The sequence below is a fragment of the Brassica napus genome, chromosome C5 (assembly GCF_020379485.1).
Source record: "Brassica napus cultivar Da-Ae chromosome C5, Da-Ae, whole genome shotgun sequence".
Lineage (NCBI taxonomy): Eukaryota > Viridiplantae > Streptophyta > Magnoliopsida > Brassicales > Brassicaceae > Brassica > Brassica napus.
Genome location: NC_063448.1, coordinates 2,537,188 through 2,555,570, shown reverse-complemented (window position 1 = coordinate 2,555,570; position 18,383 = coordinate 2,537,188). Strand labels below are relative to the sequence as shown.

The 18,383-nt window shown below is 39.0% G+C and overlaps 4 protein-coding genes across 6 annotated transcripts; 3 read left to right on the top strand and 1 right to left on the bottom strand.

The window, feature by feature from the left end:
* The first annotated feature begins 3,767 nt into the window (after window positions 1–3,767).
* LOC106399610 (histone H1.1-like) lies at window positions 3,768–4,857 on the top strand. Its single transcript, XM_013840076.3, has 2 exons — window positions 3,768–4,061; window positions 4,140–4,857. Exons 1-2 carry the CDS (start codon window positions 3,867–3,869, stop codon window positions 4,689–4,691), a joined length of 747 nt encoding a protein of 248 aa, XP_013695530.1. The 5' UTR covers window positions 3,768–3,866; the 3' UTR covers window positions 4,692–4,857.
* Window positions 4,858–5,189: 332 nt separating this feature from the next.
* Window positions 5,190–7,989, bottom strand: LOC106399609 (fructokinase-1-like). The gene is made up of 5 exons (XM_013840075.3): window positions 7,469–7,989; window positions 7,140–7,390; window positions 6,314–6,605; window positions 6,075–6,227; window positions 5,190–5,962 (listed from the first exon to the last, which is right to left on the bottom strand). The coding sequence occupies exons 1-5, from the start codon at window positions 7,844–7,846 to the stop codon at window positions 5,570–5,572; spliced, it is 1,467 nt and encodes a 488-aa protein (XP_013695529.2). The 5' UTR covers window positions 7,847–7,989; the 3' UTR covers window positions 5,190–5,569.
* A 144-nt stretch (window positions 7,990–8,133) lies between these two features.
* LOC106399607 (ribosome biogenesis protein bms1-like) lies at window positions 8,134–14,061 on the top strand. The gene is made up of 17 exons (XM_013840073.3): window positions 8,134–8,341; window positions 8,435–8,581; window positions 8,675–8,765; window positions 8,846–8,964; window positions 9,079–9,269; window positions 9,341–9,551; window positions 9,833–10,073; window positions 10,170–10,486; window positions 10,600–10,923; window positions 11,021–11,358; window positions 11,557–11,653; window positions 11,726–11,944; window positions 12,086–12,325; window positions 12,753–12,962; window positions 13,061–13,309; window positions 13,424–13,627; window positions 13,732–14,061. Exons 1-17 carry the CDS (start codon window positions 8,210–8,212, stop codon window positions 13,891–13,893), a joined length of 3,492 nt encoding a protein of 1,163 aa, XP_013695527.1. The 5' UTR covers window positions 8,134–8,209; the 3' UTR covers window positions 13,894–14,061.
* A 229-nt stretch (window positions 14,062–14,290) lies between these two features.
* On the top strand, window positions 14,291–18,293 carry LOC106397195 (pentatricopeptide repeat-containing protein At1g06710, mitochondrial). Of its 3 annotated transcripts, XM_013837770.3 has the most exons (4): window positions 14,291–17,407; window positions 17,582–17,803; window positions 17,903–18,015; window positions 18,104–18,293. In XM_013837770.3, exons 1-2 carry the CDS (start codon window positions 14,477–14,479, stop codon window positions 17,615–17,617), a joined length of 2,967 nt encoding a protein of 988 aa, XP_013693224.2. In that variant the 5' UTR covers window positions 14,291–14,476; the 3' UTR covers window positions 17,618–17,803; window positions 17,903–18,015; window positions 18,104–18,293. The 3 variants fall into 3 exon arrangements, with proteins under 3 accessions (XP_013693224.2, XP_048613791.1, XP_022559389.2); XM_048757834.1 differs by having other exon boundaries at window positions 14,291–17,803; window positions 18,109–18,293; XM_022703668.2 differs by having other exon boundaries at window positions 14,291–17,803.
* The last annotated feature ends 90 nt before the right edge of the window (window positions 18,294–18,383 follow it).

The window sequence follows — 18,383 nt, the reverse complement described above, 5'->3', positions numbered from 1 at the left end:
AATATATATCGTGCATGGGCATGACGCGAAACAATCATCAAGTATTAATTATAGAATTGGTAACTTATGACTTTTGTGTACAAAAAAAGAATGAAAAAGTATCAAATCAATATAATAATCATAGTAATTTCGACATATATTTCATAATCAAATTGTGCAAAAATGTTCAATCGAATGATGAAAACGTGACATAATTTGTATTGACCACTTCTACGGAGGGACAGTATCCTCTTCTGTATATCTACTAGGATTAGATATTTTATCCGTTAAATTTGATTCGATGAATTATTCATTTTAATTTGATCCGAAAAATCAAGTTATTCGTAAGTCTTCGAAGCCAAATAAATATTAAAAAGTAAATCACTAATATTAAAAAATAAAGACGAATATTATATAATTATACAAATAGATGTATATCTCCTGTTAAATATAGAGTTTTAAATGTATAATATTATATAATTATTATTTATCATATAATTTATTAAATTTTATGTTAAAAGTTAGTATAAAAATATTGAATTAAAAAAAGAATATAACATCTTTATACAAAACTATAATTTTTCTAAAAATATTTGTTTATAAGAAAAATTATTAATTTGAAAAAATTATAAAACATATAGTTTCATTAATTTTTTAATTTATATTTTTAATTACGTAAAAGATATTTCTAAAAAATAAATTTGTATTATTTTTTTAGATTTACTTGTATTCAACAAAGTGGATGAAGTATCTATGAATATTCACAAATATCAAAAATAACTATAGTCACAACTAAGAGGAAGGCGATGAAGTGAAAGCGAGACCCGGATTACATAATTAAGGCCGGCGAAGACAAAAATCGTTGAGGAAGGCGAGACAAAACTGTTGCAATATACAATTTGTTTTGTTTTATTATATTTGACAAGTAGAATATTATGTACTATTTTCAAATTTTGATATTTGGATTTACGGTTTATATTTGGTTTTAGGGTTTAGTGATTAAAGTTTAAGGTTTAGTATTTAGAAAGTGGAAGTGAGATTGAGGTAAATATTAAAAAAAAAAATTCATGCAATCATAGACGTTTTATAATTTCATTCATATGTACTATACTATTTATTTTATTCCATTATATTTGGGTTTACGGCATATTTGGATTTATGGTTTATCTTTTGGATTTAGGGTATAGTGATTATGGTTTAGGGTTAGTGATTATGGTGTAGGTTTTATATATTAAGAATTAAGTAGTGTCTTTTATATATTTTGCCAAAAAAAAAAAAAAACTGTTTTTTATACATTGAAACTAACGTTATCGGTAGTGTCTCCGTCGTGATTTCTTCTCCTTCTCTGTAAATTATGTTTGCATCTATAAAACTTCACATACGCCACCATTAACTCTACAAGACCAGTATATAATTGTGTGATATCGTTCAAACTCTTTGTGTGATTGAATAGTGACCACCGTTGCTTTATTTATAGCCATGTATGTAAGTGACGATGTCATTTCTTCTTTTTTCTCAGCTCACCGGTTATTTATAAATTAAAATGGTATAACCGGATGAATCTTGTGTCAAATGTTATAGATTTAGTTATTTCAAAATCAATGCTATATACTTAATTATGGTTCAGAATTTAGCTATTTGGCAAATTAACCCATATTAATAATGGTGCGTCGTTTTTTTTAGGCATGGCCACTCGGGGTCCCAATCGAGTTTCGGTTTTATCCATTAGGGTTTTGGTTTTTCGGGTTTATCAAAATCAACCCCATTCGGGTTATATAAAAGTTCGGTACGGGACCGGTTCGGGTTCTATCGAGTTCGGGTCGGGTTAGTAAATCTTCAAAGAACCGGTATAACCCATTGTACTTTCGGGTTCGGGTCCCAATCGGTTCTTCGGTTTAAATATATCTGATTTGTACATATTTTGTAACTAAAACATAAATGAAATCGGTTCTTCGGATTTAAAATACATGACTTGTACATATTTTAATAGCCAAAACATAAGTAAAATCGATTCAAAAATAAGTAAAAACAAGAAACGTGATCATTCAAAATCAAGCGAAAGATAAACATAGTTAGTGATAGAAAGAAAACTAGATAAATGAAATCATAAAACAAAAACTAATTTCTCATGAAATGAGAAACATTATTCAATGAAAACAAAACCAAAATCTAAACACTTCAAGCTTCAACCGCCACATTCTACCATCAACCTTCATGTGACATATAATTATTTTAGAAGTTCGATAATATCTTAAAGTATTTTGGATATATATTAAGAATTAAGATCATATTTGGTAGAAGTTCTTTTTGTGATTTTAAAGGTTTCGGTTCTATTGGATATCCATTTAGGTCCGGGTTCGGTTCGGATAATACCCATAACCCAAAATACCAAAAAACATGATCCATTCGGTATTTATGTCGGGTTCGGATCGGTTCGAATTCATTTTTATCAGATAGGGTTCGGTTCGGATTTTCGGGTTCAGTTTATTTGCCCAGCCCTAGTTTTTTTTGGGTAAAATACAAAATTTTACAAAAACAAATATCCAAAAAATGATAAGCCATATGCGAATGACCCAGTGAAATGAAAAACTTACCTTTGTGGCCTCTAATGTAAAATAGTGGACCCTTATCGTAAAAAAATATGTTTACCAAACATCGAATAAAGACTAAGAAATGGAGTAGGGTTTAGGGTTTGTTCATCAATTTTTTTTTGTGCAACCTTGTCTGATGTCTCTACATGAGCTTCATATACAATTTGGATGGACTGTATATTCATGTGGTTATCTAGAAATTTGAACCCATTAAAGAGAATAAATCAGATGCATATCTAATCTCGGAGTAAGAACACAGCGATCAAAATACGTGCGGTCAATTAGAAACTCCAAATGCATATAATATGAATGTCGTGTATTGATAAAATCTTGTAATAAGCTTAATTATTACTTATTATCGAAATTCTTATATGATTGTAGTACGAATGGAAATCCAAAGATTGTAGTACGAATGGACATACGAATGGACGTCCATGCTTATGTTTACTAAAATGAGTTGATCATATATATGGTTAGAAGTATATCACAATATACGTCCATGCTTATGTTTACTAAAATGAGTTGATCATATGGTTAAAAGTATATCACAATATACGAAACGATTTGACCCTCTGACCGTGTTTAACAAAAGTCTAACACACATATCAACACGCGGTGTGCAGCATATTCTAGAAGATTGTCATCTTGATTAGTAACCAGTCATGTGATTTTGCATCGTGAAGTAACCAAACTTTCTGGATACATGGTTCGATTCACTCCTTGGCTTGTCTGGTTTTGGATTAACGCACTTTTTCTACGAACCTCTCTTCAACAATATTCCAAAAACCAAATTTACTATAACACAACCAAGAAAAAACAATACTAATGACACATTTCTCTTTAAATCCGATTTTCTCACTACAGAATAACCCTTTCGACACAATTAGATAATCAAACGAAAGCTCACAGATTGTTCTACACAATGCAAAAAACAAAAACGAATTTCATCAAGTATATCAATAGTTACGATCAAATCAATCGAGCCTAAAAGCACAGCAAACATGCCTAAAGCATCTAAAATCCACATCCACTGACATCAAAAGTCATCCATTCTGCGCCGTTGATAAATAAAGATCCAACGGTTAGCATTCAAACTTTGTAAAAAGAGTAGCGATCCGCGTAGTCATTGTTTCAACCAATCAGAAGAGAGATACGACATTGCCGTCTAACACACATCTAACTATATAAATCGAACCGTTTCCGATGAAATGATCATATCACCATTTCTCATAGTAACTTCTCATCCTCTCTGAAGCTTTACATTTACGGTTACTAGCAATCAAAATCAACTTCCCGATGACGAGTCCAGCGGTTGATCAAGAGAACATCCCTCCTATGGACGTAACCAACGCGACGGCGACGGAGCCTGCTGCGAAGGGAGGCAAGGCGAAGAAAGCTAAGGAAGTGAAGGCGAAGGCTAAGGCGAAGAAGAAGCCTGCTGCTGCGGCTGCGAAGAAGAAGTCTGTTTCGACTCATCCTACTTACGAGGAGGTAACGAGACTCAGATCTAGCTTTCGTGTTAATCGATTGTGAGATTGTGATATTGATTATACTGTTGTTGCGATTCAGATGATCAAGGATGCGATCGTATCGTTGAAGGAGAGAACTGGATCTAGCCAGTACGCGATTCAGAAGTTCATCGAGGAGAAGCACAAGGTGCTCTCGCCTTCGTTCAGGAAGCTCCTGCTTCTCAATCTCAAGAGGCTCGTTGCTTCCGAGAAGCTCGTGAAGGTTAAAGCCTCGTTTAAGATTCCGTCTGCTAAGCCGTCGTCGTCTCCCAAGGCGGTTACGGAGAAGAAGAAACCTGCTGCCGCAGCGGCGAAGGGGAAGAAGGTTGCCACCGCAGCAGCTGCGAAGTCGAAGGTAGCGAAGAAATCCGCGGCGGTTAAACCCAAGGCAACTGCTGCGCCCAAGAGGAAAGCGGCTGCTGCTGCGAAGCCCAAGGCTAAGGCGGCTAAAACGTCGACGGTGACATCTCCGGGGAAAAAGGCTGCTGCTGGTGCTAAGAAGAAGGCTAGTTCTAAGGTGGTTACGAAGAAGAAGACTCCAGCGAAGAAGGCTGTGAAGCCGAAGACGGTTAAGTCTCCAGCGAAGAGGGCTTCGAAGAGGGGGATGAAGTGAATCTAGGGTTTTAGTGGTACATGGTTGTAGCTTTCTCCATCTCTGGTAGTTGGGTAGTGTTTGTATAATTCCATCTTTCTTCTTTGTTTTTGCTGTGATGTTCTTGTAATCCATGGTTACTTGGACCATCCCTTAAATCATATATAATAGCTAAGTCCCTTTCAAAGCTGTTTCATTTCATCATTGGTACGATAATCAAACTCATGAGAATGGTGACGGTGCACGTTCCTAGCGATTGTTATTGTCTGCACCACAAAAGGTATATACCCATGAGAATGTCCATCCATTATCACATCCCTTCCTTCGTTCAAAGCCAGTCACTAGCAGCGGTGAAGCTCCATCTATTTCTGTTTCCTGCGGCTAAATTGCTGAATCTGGCTTCCTTACCACCATTTAACTCAGTCACACGTTACTAAAAATAGCTGAGATCGATTAGTCCCAATCACATTAATCTTTTAGAGATGTTGGGTTTCATTCCTTCAACGCTACTGGATGAAATTATGAAAAAAATACTTAAAATAGAAATAAAACTCTTGAACAACTTTGTTTTCTGTTCGTCTGATTTCCTGAATATGTAACATTCAAATTCCTACAAAATACCGACCAACAATGTCATTTTAACAGACGTTACACAATAACAGAAAACAAACATCAAAAAAATATACTAAACTTCTCTTTATGATGATGAACTATTATCCTCTTTCTGTTGCAAGAAGATCAACTTCACTTTCATATCTTCCTTGAGGGTTGTTCCCACACAAAAATAGCCAAACAATCAATTACCCAAGATTTCTTCATCCAGTCAGCTGAAAAGGTTCTCCACTTCTTTATTACAAGTTTCCCCGCGAATCTTGTGAGCGATCAATGTTTCAAATGCATCAAGACGAAGCCTTTACACAACACCTCCCAAGTTCAAGCTCTGGAAGCAACTCAGAAACCACTTTTTCCATAGAGATGATTTCTATCTGCTGCTTGTTGCTTCCCTCCTTTCTCATCCCTTTTGAAAGAAGATTGACTTTAGGAGTTTCCGGGTTTTCGGCGAGTAGTTCTTTTAACAAGCTTTCTTCATCGTTGAGTTTCGACGCCTTTATGAGATCCACCACGTGATGCCTTTTTGCAACGTTTCTACCTGCTCCACACCCCATTGCAGTTGCTGCTCCAACCGCGTTTGCAATCGTCAAGGTGTTAACAAGCGGCATGTCGCGTATATAGCCCAATGCAATCGCAGCCACAAAACTATCTCCACATCCAACAGTATCAACCACCTCCACCTGATCATATGATTGTAGAAAGATTAAGAACATTACATAAACTTACTCTATGACTATGATACATATAAACTTGATGTGAATATGAGAGATCAGATGTTTTGTAAGCAGGTACCTTAAACGCAGGTGCCACTGAGACACTGGATTTGGTCACTAGAACTGAACCTTTTGGGCCCATTTTTACAATCACCCACTTTGTTCCCTTCCCATTTCTCAGAATTTCTTGTCCTGCTTTTACAGGGTTCTTGATGCCAGTTAGAGACTCGGCCTGAGCAATTCATTAAACATGTCAGCAATAACTTGATCAGTTTAACTTATACTAATCACCATATTGTAATCACAGAAGCACTTTACCTCCTCAGAAGTTAGTAGAAGAACATCACTCATTCTAAAGAAATGAGAAAGTGCTCTGCGCTCATCAGGAGTTCCCTTGGAAAGACTCTTTCCCCGTGGTCCAGGATCAAAGAAGATAGCTGTCCCAACTTTGGTAGCGTAGTCTATCGTTGACATTATAAAGCTAGGGCTGAAATCGTCAAAGTCATAACCATTGCAGAAAATAACTTTCGACTGCCTGATTGCCATCTTTACTTCATCAGATATGTCAGTTATCCAACTAAAAGCAGGTTCCTCCTTGAAGTCGGCTCGACTAAAAAAAAGAGAAACAACCACAGACGTAAGTACCCCTAGTAACAAAATCCAGGTGCTTAAAAGAAATAAACAGTATTCGGGAGTAAGTTCAATGAAATCACCTCCAAGATTTCGATTCACATACAGAGATAAGAAAAGGAATAAAAACAGACTCTAGTAGAAGAAGAATTCAGGAAAAATGGAATCATACTGGAAGCATAAGCAAGTATGACAAGATCACCCCACTAGAGTTTGTATCTCTAAGAGAAACTAGATGTCTAAACAAGAAAGCCATACGTTCTTATGCATAGGCATTAAGAAAAACTATAAGCGAGTGAAATATCGCTTTCCGATAACAAAAAACAATCTGATTAGTCTGCAGCATTCATTACAAAAGAGCTCTATTTATATGAGACCTCCTATTCTAGATGGCAGGTTTATGCATTCATTATCTATTATTAGACACTGTCGTCCCACACAAACCACTACAATCAAAGTTCAAAGAACGAACATTCGAGTTTTCATGAGAGGCATTTTCAGTTAAAGCAGTTACCTGCAAAACCCATGCCTCTGGAGAGGATCCACAAGAACCCAGCAAATAAGAGTTTCACAGAACGAGCTGGCGTCTTTGGCATTTGCTGCTTCTCCATCCAACGCAACCGTACCTATCCCCTCTTCATGAAGCACATCTAGAAGAAACTCTCCGTATATCTCATCCCCCACGTGACCAATAGCAACACACTGAAGCCCAAGTCTAGCAGCTGCTATAGCCATGTTACAGTTCCCACCTGCTTCCCAATATTTCTATAACCAAAAACAAAACAAAAACCTTCACTAATAACACCAAGAACAAACACAAAGTGTTTCACTTTATCACCAAACCTTATCTGGGGGAGAAAGAGAGAGCTCGTCCATGAGCGCCTTGCGTTCTCCGCGAGAATTCGGGGGCAATTCGTCAACACTGAGAACAATGTCGACGCAGAGATTACCCAGAGTTGCGACATCGATAGGTTTCTCCGCCACCACCACACCTCCGGTCCCCCCGAGCGAGCCGATGGAGGAGGAGGAGGAGACATCCGTGTATCTAACGGGGGATACATCGGCGGCGCTGCTCCGGGATCGGAGAGATACGGGACTGCTGCTCACATTCGGAACTCGAAATTGGAGAGGATTAGGGCTTTGGAGGGTGAGATTGGAGAGGGATAACGCATACTGAGGAGAGAAGGAGTGGAATTTGAGGGCAAGCGCGTGACGATTCATTCAGACGAGCTCAGGAAGACGAAAGAGAGATTCTTTTTTTTCGAATGCTTCGTCCTCCTCCTTCAAGCTCTCTCTCTCTCTCTCTCTCTCTCCCGTCTTCAATCTTGAAATTGGCTGATGAGAAAGGTCCGAGAGAGAAAGCTTCACTGGTATCAAATTAAACCGAACCGGAATGTATAGAATGTTAATTAAACCAAACCGGTATGAATGTAGAACGCCAAATTTAACCGATATAAAATTAGGATAATCCGGTTTGTTCGGTTGAACCGCTTCTATGATCTTATTATATATAGCTTGGTTTTATAGACGAGGGTTTTGCTTCTTTACCAAAAACCTCACTTCATCTTCTTCCCAGCCTACGCCATGGCCGCCGACGATTTGATGTCGTCGCAGAAGTCCCACAGGATGCGCAAATCGGGTCCTACGATGCGGAAGAAATCTGAGATTGACAAGAAGAAGCGCGGCGTCGCGGATAACAAGCAGCCAAACCCTAGAGTGAGTTCCTCTCAGCTCATCTCATGTCAATATATCTTCGAATTCGATAATCTATGTTTACGGAAGAGCTGAGTTTAACTTTTGAATCTGCAGGCGTTTAGCGTTAGGTCGGTTGTTAAGGCGAAGCGTTTGAAGATTCGAGCTGTGGAGAAGGAGCAGCGGCGGATTCATCTTCCGACTGCTGATCGTACTTACGGAGAACCTCCTCCTTTCGTCGTCGTTGTTCAAGGGCCCCCAGGGGTACTGTGTTTCTTATAAACACTCTTTGATTAAGTTTTTTTTTTTTTTTTTTTTTTTTCCTTCAGATGTGTTGATGGTATCTGTTTACTGTAGGTTGGAAAGTCTTTAGTGATTAAGTCCCTTGTTAAGCATTTTACGCACCAGAATGTGCCCGAGGTTCGAGGACCTATTACCATTGTTCAAGGTTCGTGCTACATTTGTTCTTTTAATTTTTAGGGTATGGTTTTATTCTTCTTCTCATGTTTGGCTGGTCATGTATTTTAGGTAAGAAGAAACGGATACAGTTTGTGGAGTGCCCTAATGATATCAATGGGATGATTGATTGTGCCAAGGTTGCTGATCTAGCTATACTTCTCATAGACGGTAGTTATGGTTTCGAGATGGTGAGAGACCACTGACTATTCTTTTGTTAATATAATGTGCTTCATGAAGCTTGACCTCTCTCTGGCCTAGATAATGTGGTAAGTAAACTGTCTTTTAATCTGTTTGATTCGCAGGAAACCTTTGAGTTCCTAAATATTATGCAAGTGCATGGATTCCCTAAAGTTATGGGAGTCCTCACTCATCTGGATAAGTTCAAGGATGTGAAGAAGTTGAGGAAGACAAAGCAACGTCTCAAGCATCGTTTCTGGACTGAGATTTATAATGGAGCTAAATTGTTCTATTTATCTGGTCTCATTCATGGGAAGTAAGTATCTACATTTATAGCATGTACAAGCAATTCTTGAGGTTCACCTTTGATGTATCTTTTATTCTCAGGTATTCACAACGTGAAGTTCTTAACTTGTCCCGCTTTATATCTGTCATCAAGTTTCATCCGTTGTCATGGAGAACATCACATCCTTATGTGTTGGCTGATCGTCTGGAAGATGTTACCCCTCCCGAGAAAGTTCAGATGGATAAGAAATGCGATAGGAATATCACATTGTATGGTTACCTTCGTGGTTGTAACTTGAAGAAAGGGATGAAGGTATGACATCAGATGTTTCTCTATTATTTTGTGTGCTTAGCAGTTCTGTGGCAAAACCCTCAATAAATCCCGGGTAAAAGATCAATTGTAATTGAGCCAAGAAATGAGATGATTTGATAGCATTTGTTGGGTCTTCATTAATGTAGTAGCATAAATTTGTATGCACTCTGCTTCTTGATGTAAATGTTTGCTGTTATGCTGAAAATGTTGTCTTAACCCTTGCAATGGACCTTTCTTTTCATGTTTAACATGCATCTGATATAAGTTCTTATGATTATCAGGTTCACATTGCTGGAGTTGGTGACTATAGTTTAGCTGGGGTGACTGCCTTACCTGATCCTTGTCCTTTACCCTCAGCTGCCAAGAAAAAGGGGCTGAGGGACAGAGAAAAGCTTTTCTATGCTCCTATGTCCGGGATTGGAGATCTTTTGTATGACAAAGATGCTGTTTACATCAACATAAATGATCACCTTGTTCAGTACTCTAAAACCGATGAAGAAAATGGAGAACCTGCTAATAAAGGTAATTAAGGGTTTTCCAGCATCTTGCATTCTTGCATTTTACTCGCTTTATGCTTTATCTCAGTAATGAGTTGAATGACATTTTTTCTCTTGGCAGGAAGGGGCAAGGATGTTGGTGAGGATTTGGTGAAGTCGTTGCAGAACACAAAATATTCTGTTGATGAGAAATTGGATAAGACTTTCATTAATTTATTTGGCAAAAAGACTAGTGCCAGCTCGGAAAGAAAACTTGAGGCAGATGCGCAATCGTCACCGGAAGGTTCTGACGCTGAGTCATCAGAGGAATCTCAGTCTGATGATGATGTTGATGATCATGAAATGGATGTAGATAGTAATGACGGTAAAATTAAGGAGAAAACCGAGCTCCGTGGTGGAAGGCTGAGGAGGAAAGCTATCTTCAAGGATGAGGTTGATGTGAGTGATGCAATTGAAATTTCTTTGCTTGATCTGATTTTTCGTAATGCTTCTATTATTCAAACAGCATCTTCATGTCTAACTTGCCAGCTTTACCGTTTGTTATGACGCAGGACTCAGATGAAGATGGTGATGATGATGATGAGGAAGCAGAAGATGCTGAATCTGACGGAAATGAAGATGAAGATGGGGAAGATGAATCTGTTTCCGATTCTCAGGACTCAGATGAAGATGATGTTGAGGAATCAGAAGATAAGGTCCTTGGTAACATATCAAAATGGAAAGAACCCTTAAAAGAAAAGGGCAGAAAGAAGAACCCGAACTTGATGCAAATTGTGTATGGTGCATCAGCATCATCAGCTACTGCCTTGATAAACGAGAACAATGAAATTAGTGATGATGAAGACTTCTTTAAGCCAAAAGGAGAACATAGCAAGGTTTGTCAATTCATGACCATACAAAGTTTGGTAATCATTTCTTATTCTTAGAATGTAATTGGCTCGAACTATCTTTTCTTTTTTCATCTACTTCCAGAACTTAGGTGGTGGACTTGATGCGGGACATGTCAACTCAGAGGATTGTTCCAAATTTGTAAATTATGGAAACCTGAAGAATTGGAAAGAGAAAGAAGTTTGTGAGGACATCCGTGATCGTTTTACCACTGGTGACTGGTCAAAAGCTGCTCTGAGAAATAAAAACTCAGTTGCTGGCGATGAGGGAGAAGATGATGAACTTTATGGTGATTTTGAGGATCTAGAGACAGGAGAAAAGCATAATGACCATGAGAACATGGAGTCTGGTACAAATGAAGATGTTGAAGCAGCTGAGCGTAGGCTTAAAAAGCTGGCTCTCCGAGCAAAGTTTGATGCACAATATCCTTTTTTACTTGAATGTCATCATTTAACTATTCTAAGCACCATATCATTTGCGTCATTCATATCTGTATTAGGCCAAAAATTTATATACTGCATCTGCATGTCTTTTATATTTGTCATATCTGGTTTTATGCTTCTGTTTTAGTTTGCACATTGAGAAGTTACCTTTTTTGTTCAACCTTAACTTCATTGCACAAGCGATAAATCGGAGTTGGAGGATGAGGACAATGATAATGGTGATGGGATCAATCCCCGTAATAGTGAAGCCAAGGAACCGGGATTCGTTGACAAAGTAAGTAAATGTTCCTGCCTGCTAAAGATTTTTTTAATTCTGTATTGTTCACTCACTTTATTGGCTTCCCAGTTGAAGGAGGAGCTTGAAATTAGAAAACAGATGAATTTGCTGGAACTCAATGATCTTGACGAGGATACTCGAATTGAGATAGAAGGATTCCGGACTGGAACATACTTGCGGCTGGAGATTCACAATGTTCCTTATGAGATGGTTGATTTCTTTGATCCGTGTCATCCAGTTCTTATTGGAGGTATTGGTTTCGGTGAGGATAGTGCTGGATATATGCAGGTAAGGCTGAGACCATTTTCTCTTTTATGACCTAGAAGAAAGTTGAATTAAGTAGTTCATTTCATCACGAAACATTTTTTTCTTATTTAAAGCTAGTTGATATTGAATACTGCTTATTGTATGATATGTTTTTGTCCTTAGGCCCGGTTGAAGAAACATAGGTGGCACAAGAAAGTACTAAAGACAAGAGATCCCATTATTGTATCTATTGGATGGAGACGCTATCAGACTATTCCTGTATACGCCATTGAAGATCGCAATGGCAGACATCGAATGCTTAAGTATACTCCAGAACACATGCATTGCCTTGCTATGTTCTGGGGTCCTCTTGTCCCACCCAACACAGGCTTTGTCGCTTTCCAAAACTTGTCAAGCAATCAGGTATGCAAATGCACTGTGTTGATTAGAGTTTTGGTCCTAAGTTACCTTTGGAGTGTGATTGTTATTTTGTGATAGACGTATTTGTTAAAGCGAAGTGCATCTTCATGTAATGGGTAGTGTGAGTTTAAGGTGGACTTACCAATAGTCAATACTAACATATGCATATACTAAGTTTGCGTTGAAAATTGGAACTTGCATGTTAATTGACAAAAGCTAAAATGACTGTTTTCTCATGTAAATTTGCTACCATATCAACCCATAATGGTCCATTGGTCACTGTTGAGATATTGTGAAACCTCCGTGTTTCATCAATTAGTGGTCTAATATTTGTTAGTCGTTAAGGGGAACTTTATTGGTTTATTGCTCGCGTAAAGATATATTGTATTACTTTCCCACTGAGTGTGGCTCTCTTGGTGTTGTTCTTCAGACAGGATTTAGGATAACAGCAACCTCGGTCGTACTTGAGTATAATCACCAAACCCATATTGCAAAGAAAATCAAGCTGGTTGGGCACCCGTGCAAGATCAAGAAGAATACTGCATTTATAAAAGACATGTTCACTTCTGACCTTGAAATAGCTCGATTTGAAGGTTCATCAGTCCGGACAGTTAGTGGCATTAGAGGACAAGTTAAAAAGGTACGCATGCTTTTGATCTTGTTGTTGCAGTTCCTAGTTTCCCCATTGGCTTAAAGCTCTCTCTGGTTCGCTAATAGCATTCCTTTTTTTTTGGTCAGGCTGGGAAAAACATGCTCGATAACAATGCCCAAGAAGGGATTGCAAGGTGTACCTTTGAAGATCAAATAAAAATGAGCGACATAGTCTTCTTAAGGGCTTGGACCCCAGTGGAAGTTCCACAATTTTACAACCCTCTAACTACAGCCTTGCAGCCCCGCGATAAGACCTGGACAGGGATGAAAACGTTTAGGGAACTCCGTAGCGAGCATAACATTCCTATTCCAGTGAATAAGGATTCACTCTACAAGGTAACTAAGCCTCTATTAAATGCGTTAACATTGTGTAGGATTTAACCCAAGGAGGAAGTTGATGTTTCCCCCCCCAACTTATGGTCTCATTTGTGTACCATTTTTTGTTTGTAGCCGATCGAAAGGAAGACAAAGAAGTTCAACCCATTGGTGATTCCAAAGAAACTACAAGCAGAGTTACCGTTTGCTTCCAAACCCAAAAACAAACCAGCGCGAAAAAGACCAGATTTAGATGCTAGGAGAGCTGTAGTTATGGAGCCGGAAGAAAGAAAAGCTCATGCTGTCGTCCAGCATTATAAGCTGATTAGTAAAGTCAAGGTAATGTTTCTACTATCATGTGGTGTCTATGCATAAAAGTTGGATTGGTATCCTCACTTCTTGTCAATAACAATGGATTTGGAACTGTGGATACAAATGCGCAGACGAACAAGAAGAAAGCAAAGGAGCAGGAGAAGAGGAAAGCATACGAAGCAGAGAAGGCTAAGAAAGAGGTAGTATCTAAGAAGCGGAACAGAGAGGAGAGACGTGAGAGATATCGCACGGAAGACAAACAGAAGAAGAAGATGAGAAGAGGCCAAGATTAAAATCAATAAACACATCATGGTTATCTTTTGCTCAGACCACCAAGTTTTGTTTTGACGTGGGATTCTTTCTTCTCCGTTTATTATAACGCGTTAAACTTTTGAATTATTTGTCACGAAACTCTTGTAACTACCATTTTCCCAGATTGCAAACTAGATTTTATTCAACTTTTTCATGCCATCCACATTATTTGTTAAAATTTGAATTGAGAAACTAAGTCAATGAGATTGAAAAATGAAACTCAAACTGGATACTTGCAGCAAATTGGGTTTGCATAAACTAATTCAAAGAGAGAAAATTGAGATTTAGATTGAAAACTTCCAGCAAGGTTGGGTTTGCATAAAAAAATTATTCTTTCTTCAATTGTTGGTATTAGACTAGTGAATAAAAAGTTATTACATTTACCAGGTGGGTTCAATCTTTTAAACCCTAAACCCTAAGATTCTCCATCTATCAGGTGGGTTCACTCGTTCACATCATCCTCTCATATTTGACTCGGATTTTTTTTTTTTTTTTTTTGTTCATTCTTCTTCTTCATATAAACCCAGAACCACTCTTCTAAACCCTAAATTTCTTTCGATCGCGATGATCGTAAGATGCATTCTTTCTCGTTCCCATCATCTTCTTATTCAATTCTCCACCACTTCATCTCTTAATCGTTCTCTTCTCGACACAGTATCCACCTGTAGCCGTTATCTCACCTCTAGGTTTATCTCCACTCCTCCGCCCGATGAAATGTACGGATTCGACGAACCTTTCTCACCTAACGAGCCGCTGGAAGTGGTGGGTTTCACTAAAGACTACACCTTTCTGCTTGATTCTCTTGCTGACTCTCGAAAGACCACAACTGAATCACCACCCTCCATTGATGCCATAGCCATTGCAGATACTATTTCTAATAGCGAAGACGTGTTCGGGAGCAAATCCCAGAAGCTTCTTAGGCAGTTCAGAGAGAAACTTACCGAGAGCTTAGTAATCGAAGCGCTGCGTTTGGTAGAAAAACCTTCCGCTGTTATCAGCTTCTTCATTTGGGCAGGTAGGCAGATAGGTTACAAGCACACACCACCCGTCTACAACGCTCTAGTAGACTTGATTGTAACTGACAATGACGAAAAAGTCCCTGAAGAGCTCCTCCAGCAGATCAGAGAAGACGACAAGGAGACCCTGGGGGAGTTTCTTAACGTCTTGATAAGGAGACGCTGCAGGAACGGCTCCTTCAGCGTTGCTCTCGAGGAGCTAGGGAGGCTGAAGGACTTTAGTTTCAGACCTTCGAGATCTACTTATAACTGTTTGGTCCAGGCTTTCTTGAAAGCTGGTAGTTTGGACTCTGCTTCTTTAATTCATCGGGAGATGTCGGTTGCGAACGTGAGTATCGATGGGTTTACGCTTCGTTGCTTTGCTTATTCTCTATGTAAAGCAGGGAAGTGGAGGGAGGCTCTAGCGTTGGTGGAAGCTGAGAGGTTTGTGCCTGATGCAGTCTTTTACACGAAACTGATATCTGGTCTGTGCGAAGCTTCGCTTTTCGAAGAGGCTATGGAGTTTTTGAATAGGATGAGAGCTGATTCCTGTCTTCCGAATGTGGTGACGTATTCGACTCTGCTGTGTGGATGCTTGAATAAAAAACAGCTGGGGAGGTGTAAAAGGGTGCTTAGTATGATGATGATTGAAGGTTGTTATCCGAGTCCCAAGGTTTTTAATTCTCTTGTGCATGCTTATTGCACAACGGGAGATCATTCGTATGCGTATAAACTGTTTAAAAAGATGGTTCAGTGTGGTCACACGCCAGGGTATGTTGTCTACAATATATTGATTGGTAGTATCTGTGGTGGTGGTGAAGACTCGCTTAGTTCTGATCTTTTGGTGTTGGCTGAGAAAGCTTATACTGAGATGCTTGCTGCTGGAGTTGTTCTTAATAAGATTAACGTAAGCAGGTTCACGAGGTGTCTTTGTAATGCTGGCAAGTATGAGAAGGCGTTCAGTGTCATCCGCGAAATGATCGGTAAAGGATTTGTACCTGACAACAGTACCTATTCCAAAGTCCTTGGTTATTTATGTAACGCGTCGAAAATGGAAATGGCGTTTTTGCTGTTTGAAGAGATGAAAACTCGTGGCCTTGTTGCCGATGTCTACACGTATACCATCATGGTAGATAGTTTCTGCAAAGCTGGCTTGATCGAACAGGGTCGCAAGTGGTTCGATGAGATGAGGAACGTTGGTTGTAAGCCTAACGTCGTCACGTATACTGCTCTTATCCATGCTTATCTTAAGGCTAATAAGGTTGGTTATGCGAATGAGCTGTTTGAAGTGATGATATCCGAAGGGTGTGTCCCCAACGTCGTTACGTACTCTGCCTTGATCGATGGGCATTGCAAAGCTGGACAGACGGAGAAAGCTTGCCGGATTTTCGAGAGAATGTGTGGTAGCAAAGATGTTCCCGATGTAGATATGTACTTCACGGAGCAGCACGATGGCGAGCGACCAAACGTAGTTACGTACGGAGCTTTGGTAGATGGTTTCTGCAAGTCGCATAGGGTGGAGGAAGCTCGTAAGTTGTTGGACGCTATGTCCATGGAAGGTTGCGAGCCGAATGAGATTGTGTATGATGCTCTTATCGATGGACTCTGTAAAGTAGGGAAGCTAGAGGAAGCGCAAGAAGTGAAAACTGAGATGTCTGAGCATGGATTCACCGCGACCATATATACTTACAGCTCTTTGATTGATCGTTATTTCAAAATGAAGCGGCAAGATTTAGTCTCGAAGGTTTTGTCGAAGATGCTTGACAGCTGTAAGCCTAACGTGGTTATATACACCGAGATGATTGATGGCTTGTGCAAGGTTGGTAAGACTGATGAAGCTTATAAGCTTATGAAAGTGATGGAAGAGAATGGATGTCAGCCAAACGTTGTGACGTATACGGCTTTGATCGATGGGTTTGGAGTGATTGGTAAGATAGAGACATGCCTTGAGCTCTTAGAGAGAATGGGTTCCAAAGGTGTTGCTCCTAACTATGTTACTTATAGGGTTTTGATTGGTCATTGTTGCCAACATGGTGTGTTGGATGTGGCTTACAAGCTTTTAGAAGAAATGAAACAGACGCATTGGCCTACACACGCTTCAGGATACCGCAAAGTCATTGAAGGATTCAGTAAAGAGTTTATAGAGTCTCTTGGGCTTCTAGATGAGATAGCGAAGGATGATACTGCCCCGTTTGTTTCTGTATATAGGCTTCTGATTGATAATCTTATTAAAGGTGAAAGGCTGGAGATGGCTCTTACGCTTCTTGAGGAGGTTGCAACGTTGTCAGTTACGTTGGGTAACTACAGTAGCACATATAATATGCTGATTGAAAGCCTTTGCGTTGCTGATAAAGTGGACAAGGCTTTTCAGTTGTTCTCGGAGATGACGAAGAAAGGTGTCAGTCCGGATATGGAAACGTTCTGTAGCCTTATCAAGGGGCTTTTCAGGAAGAGGAAGATCAGTGAAGCACTTTTGCTTCTGGATTTCGTATCACATATGGTTTTGTACTCTTTCTCTCTATTGAATTTGAAAAGTGTAGTAATAGTTTCCTCAAGCTTTTTTCTTTGCAATGTTCACAGTAGTTTATACTGTTTGTGTATTTTCCTCCTTCATTGTAATGCAGATTGGTAATTATTTATGGTATCTCATTGCTAAATTGCCTCAATTTTGCAGGAAATTCAGTGGACAGAAGAAAAGAATGGTATCTGATGGGTCTTAGGCTTATTGATACATTATCCATGATTTCTAATTCTGATTTGATCAGTTAGATGGCTCTGAGCATCCTAGTCAAAACCTGAGAGTTGCAAGGTTTTAGCATCCTAATCAAGGTTGGGAGCTATGGATTAACGTATGGGGAAGATCACTAGGAGCATGATGAAGGGACCAAAATACTTGGTAAGTTGGTTGGTTGGTTTTAGTCTTTAGATCGCACATGGTCAGCGTCTGCTTAAACTATACGGTCTTTTGACATGCATCTGTTTGTATTATATGCAGCTTCTCCTTTGTACATGGGTGTGAAAACCTGTACTTGTAATGCTTACAAGGTCTCAGTGAAGTTGATTGACCTCCTTTGTACACACTACAACTGCATCAGTGCTTTCGTTAAGGTAAGCATGACCTGACCTTGGTAAGATGTTAAGATTTCCTGCTTTATGATTGAAGCATTCATCCTTTTTGTTTGTTTTTTTTTACCAGAGAAGACAACAGTCAATACAGAGGTGGGTGATACATGCAAGTATAGTTTTCAAGGTGCAATATGGGGTCACAAAATCATCATCATATCATTGTGCCTTTAGTTTATCTCTGTAGTTAGTTCACTTCAAAAGTTTTGAAAGAAATGACATTGTAAAGAGCAATCATTATATGCAAATTCGTTGTTTTTTTTCTTCTGGTGAGCCTGCCTACCCTATATATATAATTCGATTTATCTCTTATTTGGAAACTTTATAAGTAAAAAAAAAAAAAAAGATTTAAA

Excerpts from the sequence above, each read along its gene's own strand:
- LOC106399607 (XM_013840073.3), top strand. The coding sequence starts at position 8,210 with ATGGCCGCCGACGATTTGATGTCGTCGCAGAAGTCCCACAGGATGCGC. Across the intron at positions 9,552-9,832 it reads ACTTGAAGAAAGGGATGAAG|GTTCACATTGCTGGAGTTGG; the intron begins GTATGACATCAG and ends TATGATTATCAG. Across the intron at positions 11,359-11,556 it reads CGAGCAAAGTTTGATGCACA|AAGCGATAAATCGGAGTTGG; the intron begins ATATCCTTTTTT and ends ACTTCATTGCAC.
- LOC106399609 (XM_013840075.3), bottom strand. The coding sequence starts at position 7,846 with ATGAATCGTCACGCGCTTGCCCTCAAATTCCACTCCTTCTCTCCTCAG. Across the intron at positions 6,606-7,139 it reads CAGAGGCATGGGTTTTGCAG|TCGAGCCGACTTCAAGGAGG; the intron begins GTAACTGCTTTA and ends TCTTTTTTTTAG. Across the intron at positions 6,228-6,313 it reads TTCTACTAACTTCTGAGGAG|GCCGAGTCTCTAACTGGCAT; the intron begins GTAAAGTGCTTC and ends TGAATTGCTCAG.
- LOC106399610 (XM_013840076.3), top strand. The coding sequence starts at position 3,867 with ATGACGAGTCCAGCGGTTGATCAAGAGAACATCCCTCCTATGGACGTA. Across the intron at positions 4,062-4,139 it reads CTCATCCTACTTACGAGGAG|ATGATCAAGGATGCGATCGT; the intron begins GTAACGAGACTC and ends GTTGCGATTCAG.
- LOC106397195 (XM_048757834.1), top strand. The coding sequence starts at position 14,477 with ATGATCGTAAGATGCATTCTTTCTCGTTCCCATCATCTTCTTATTCAA.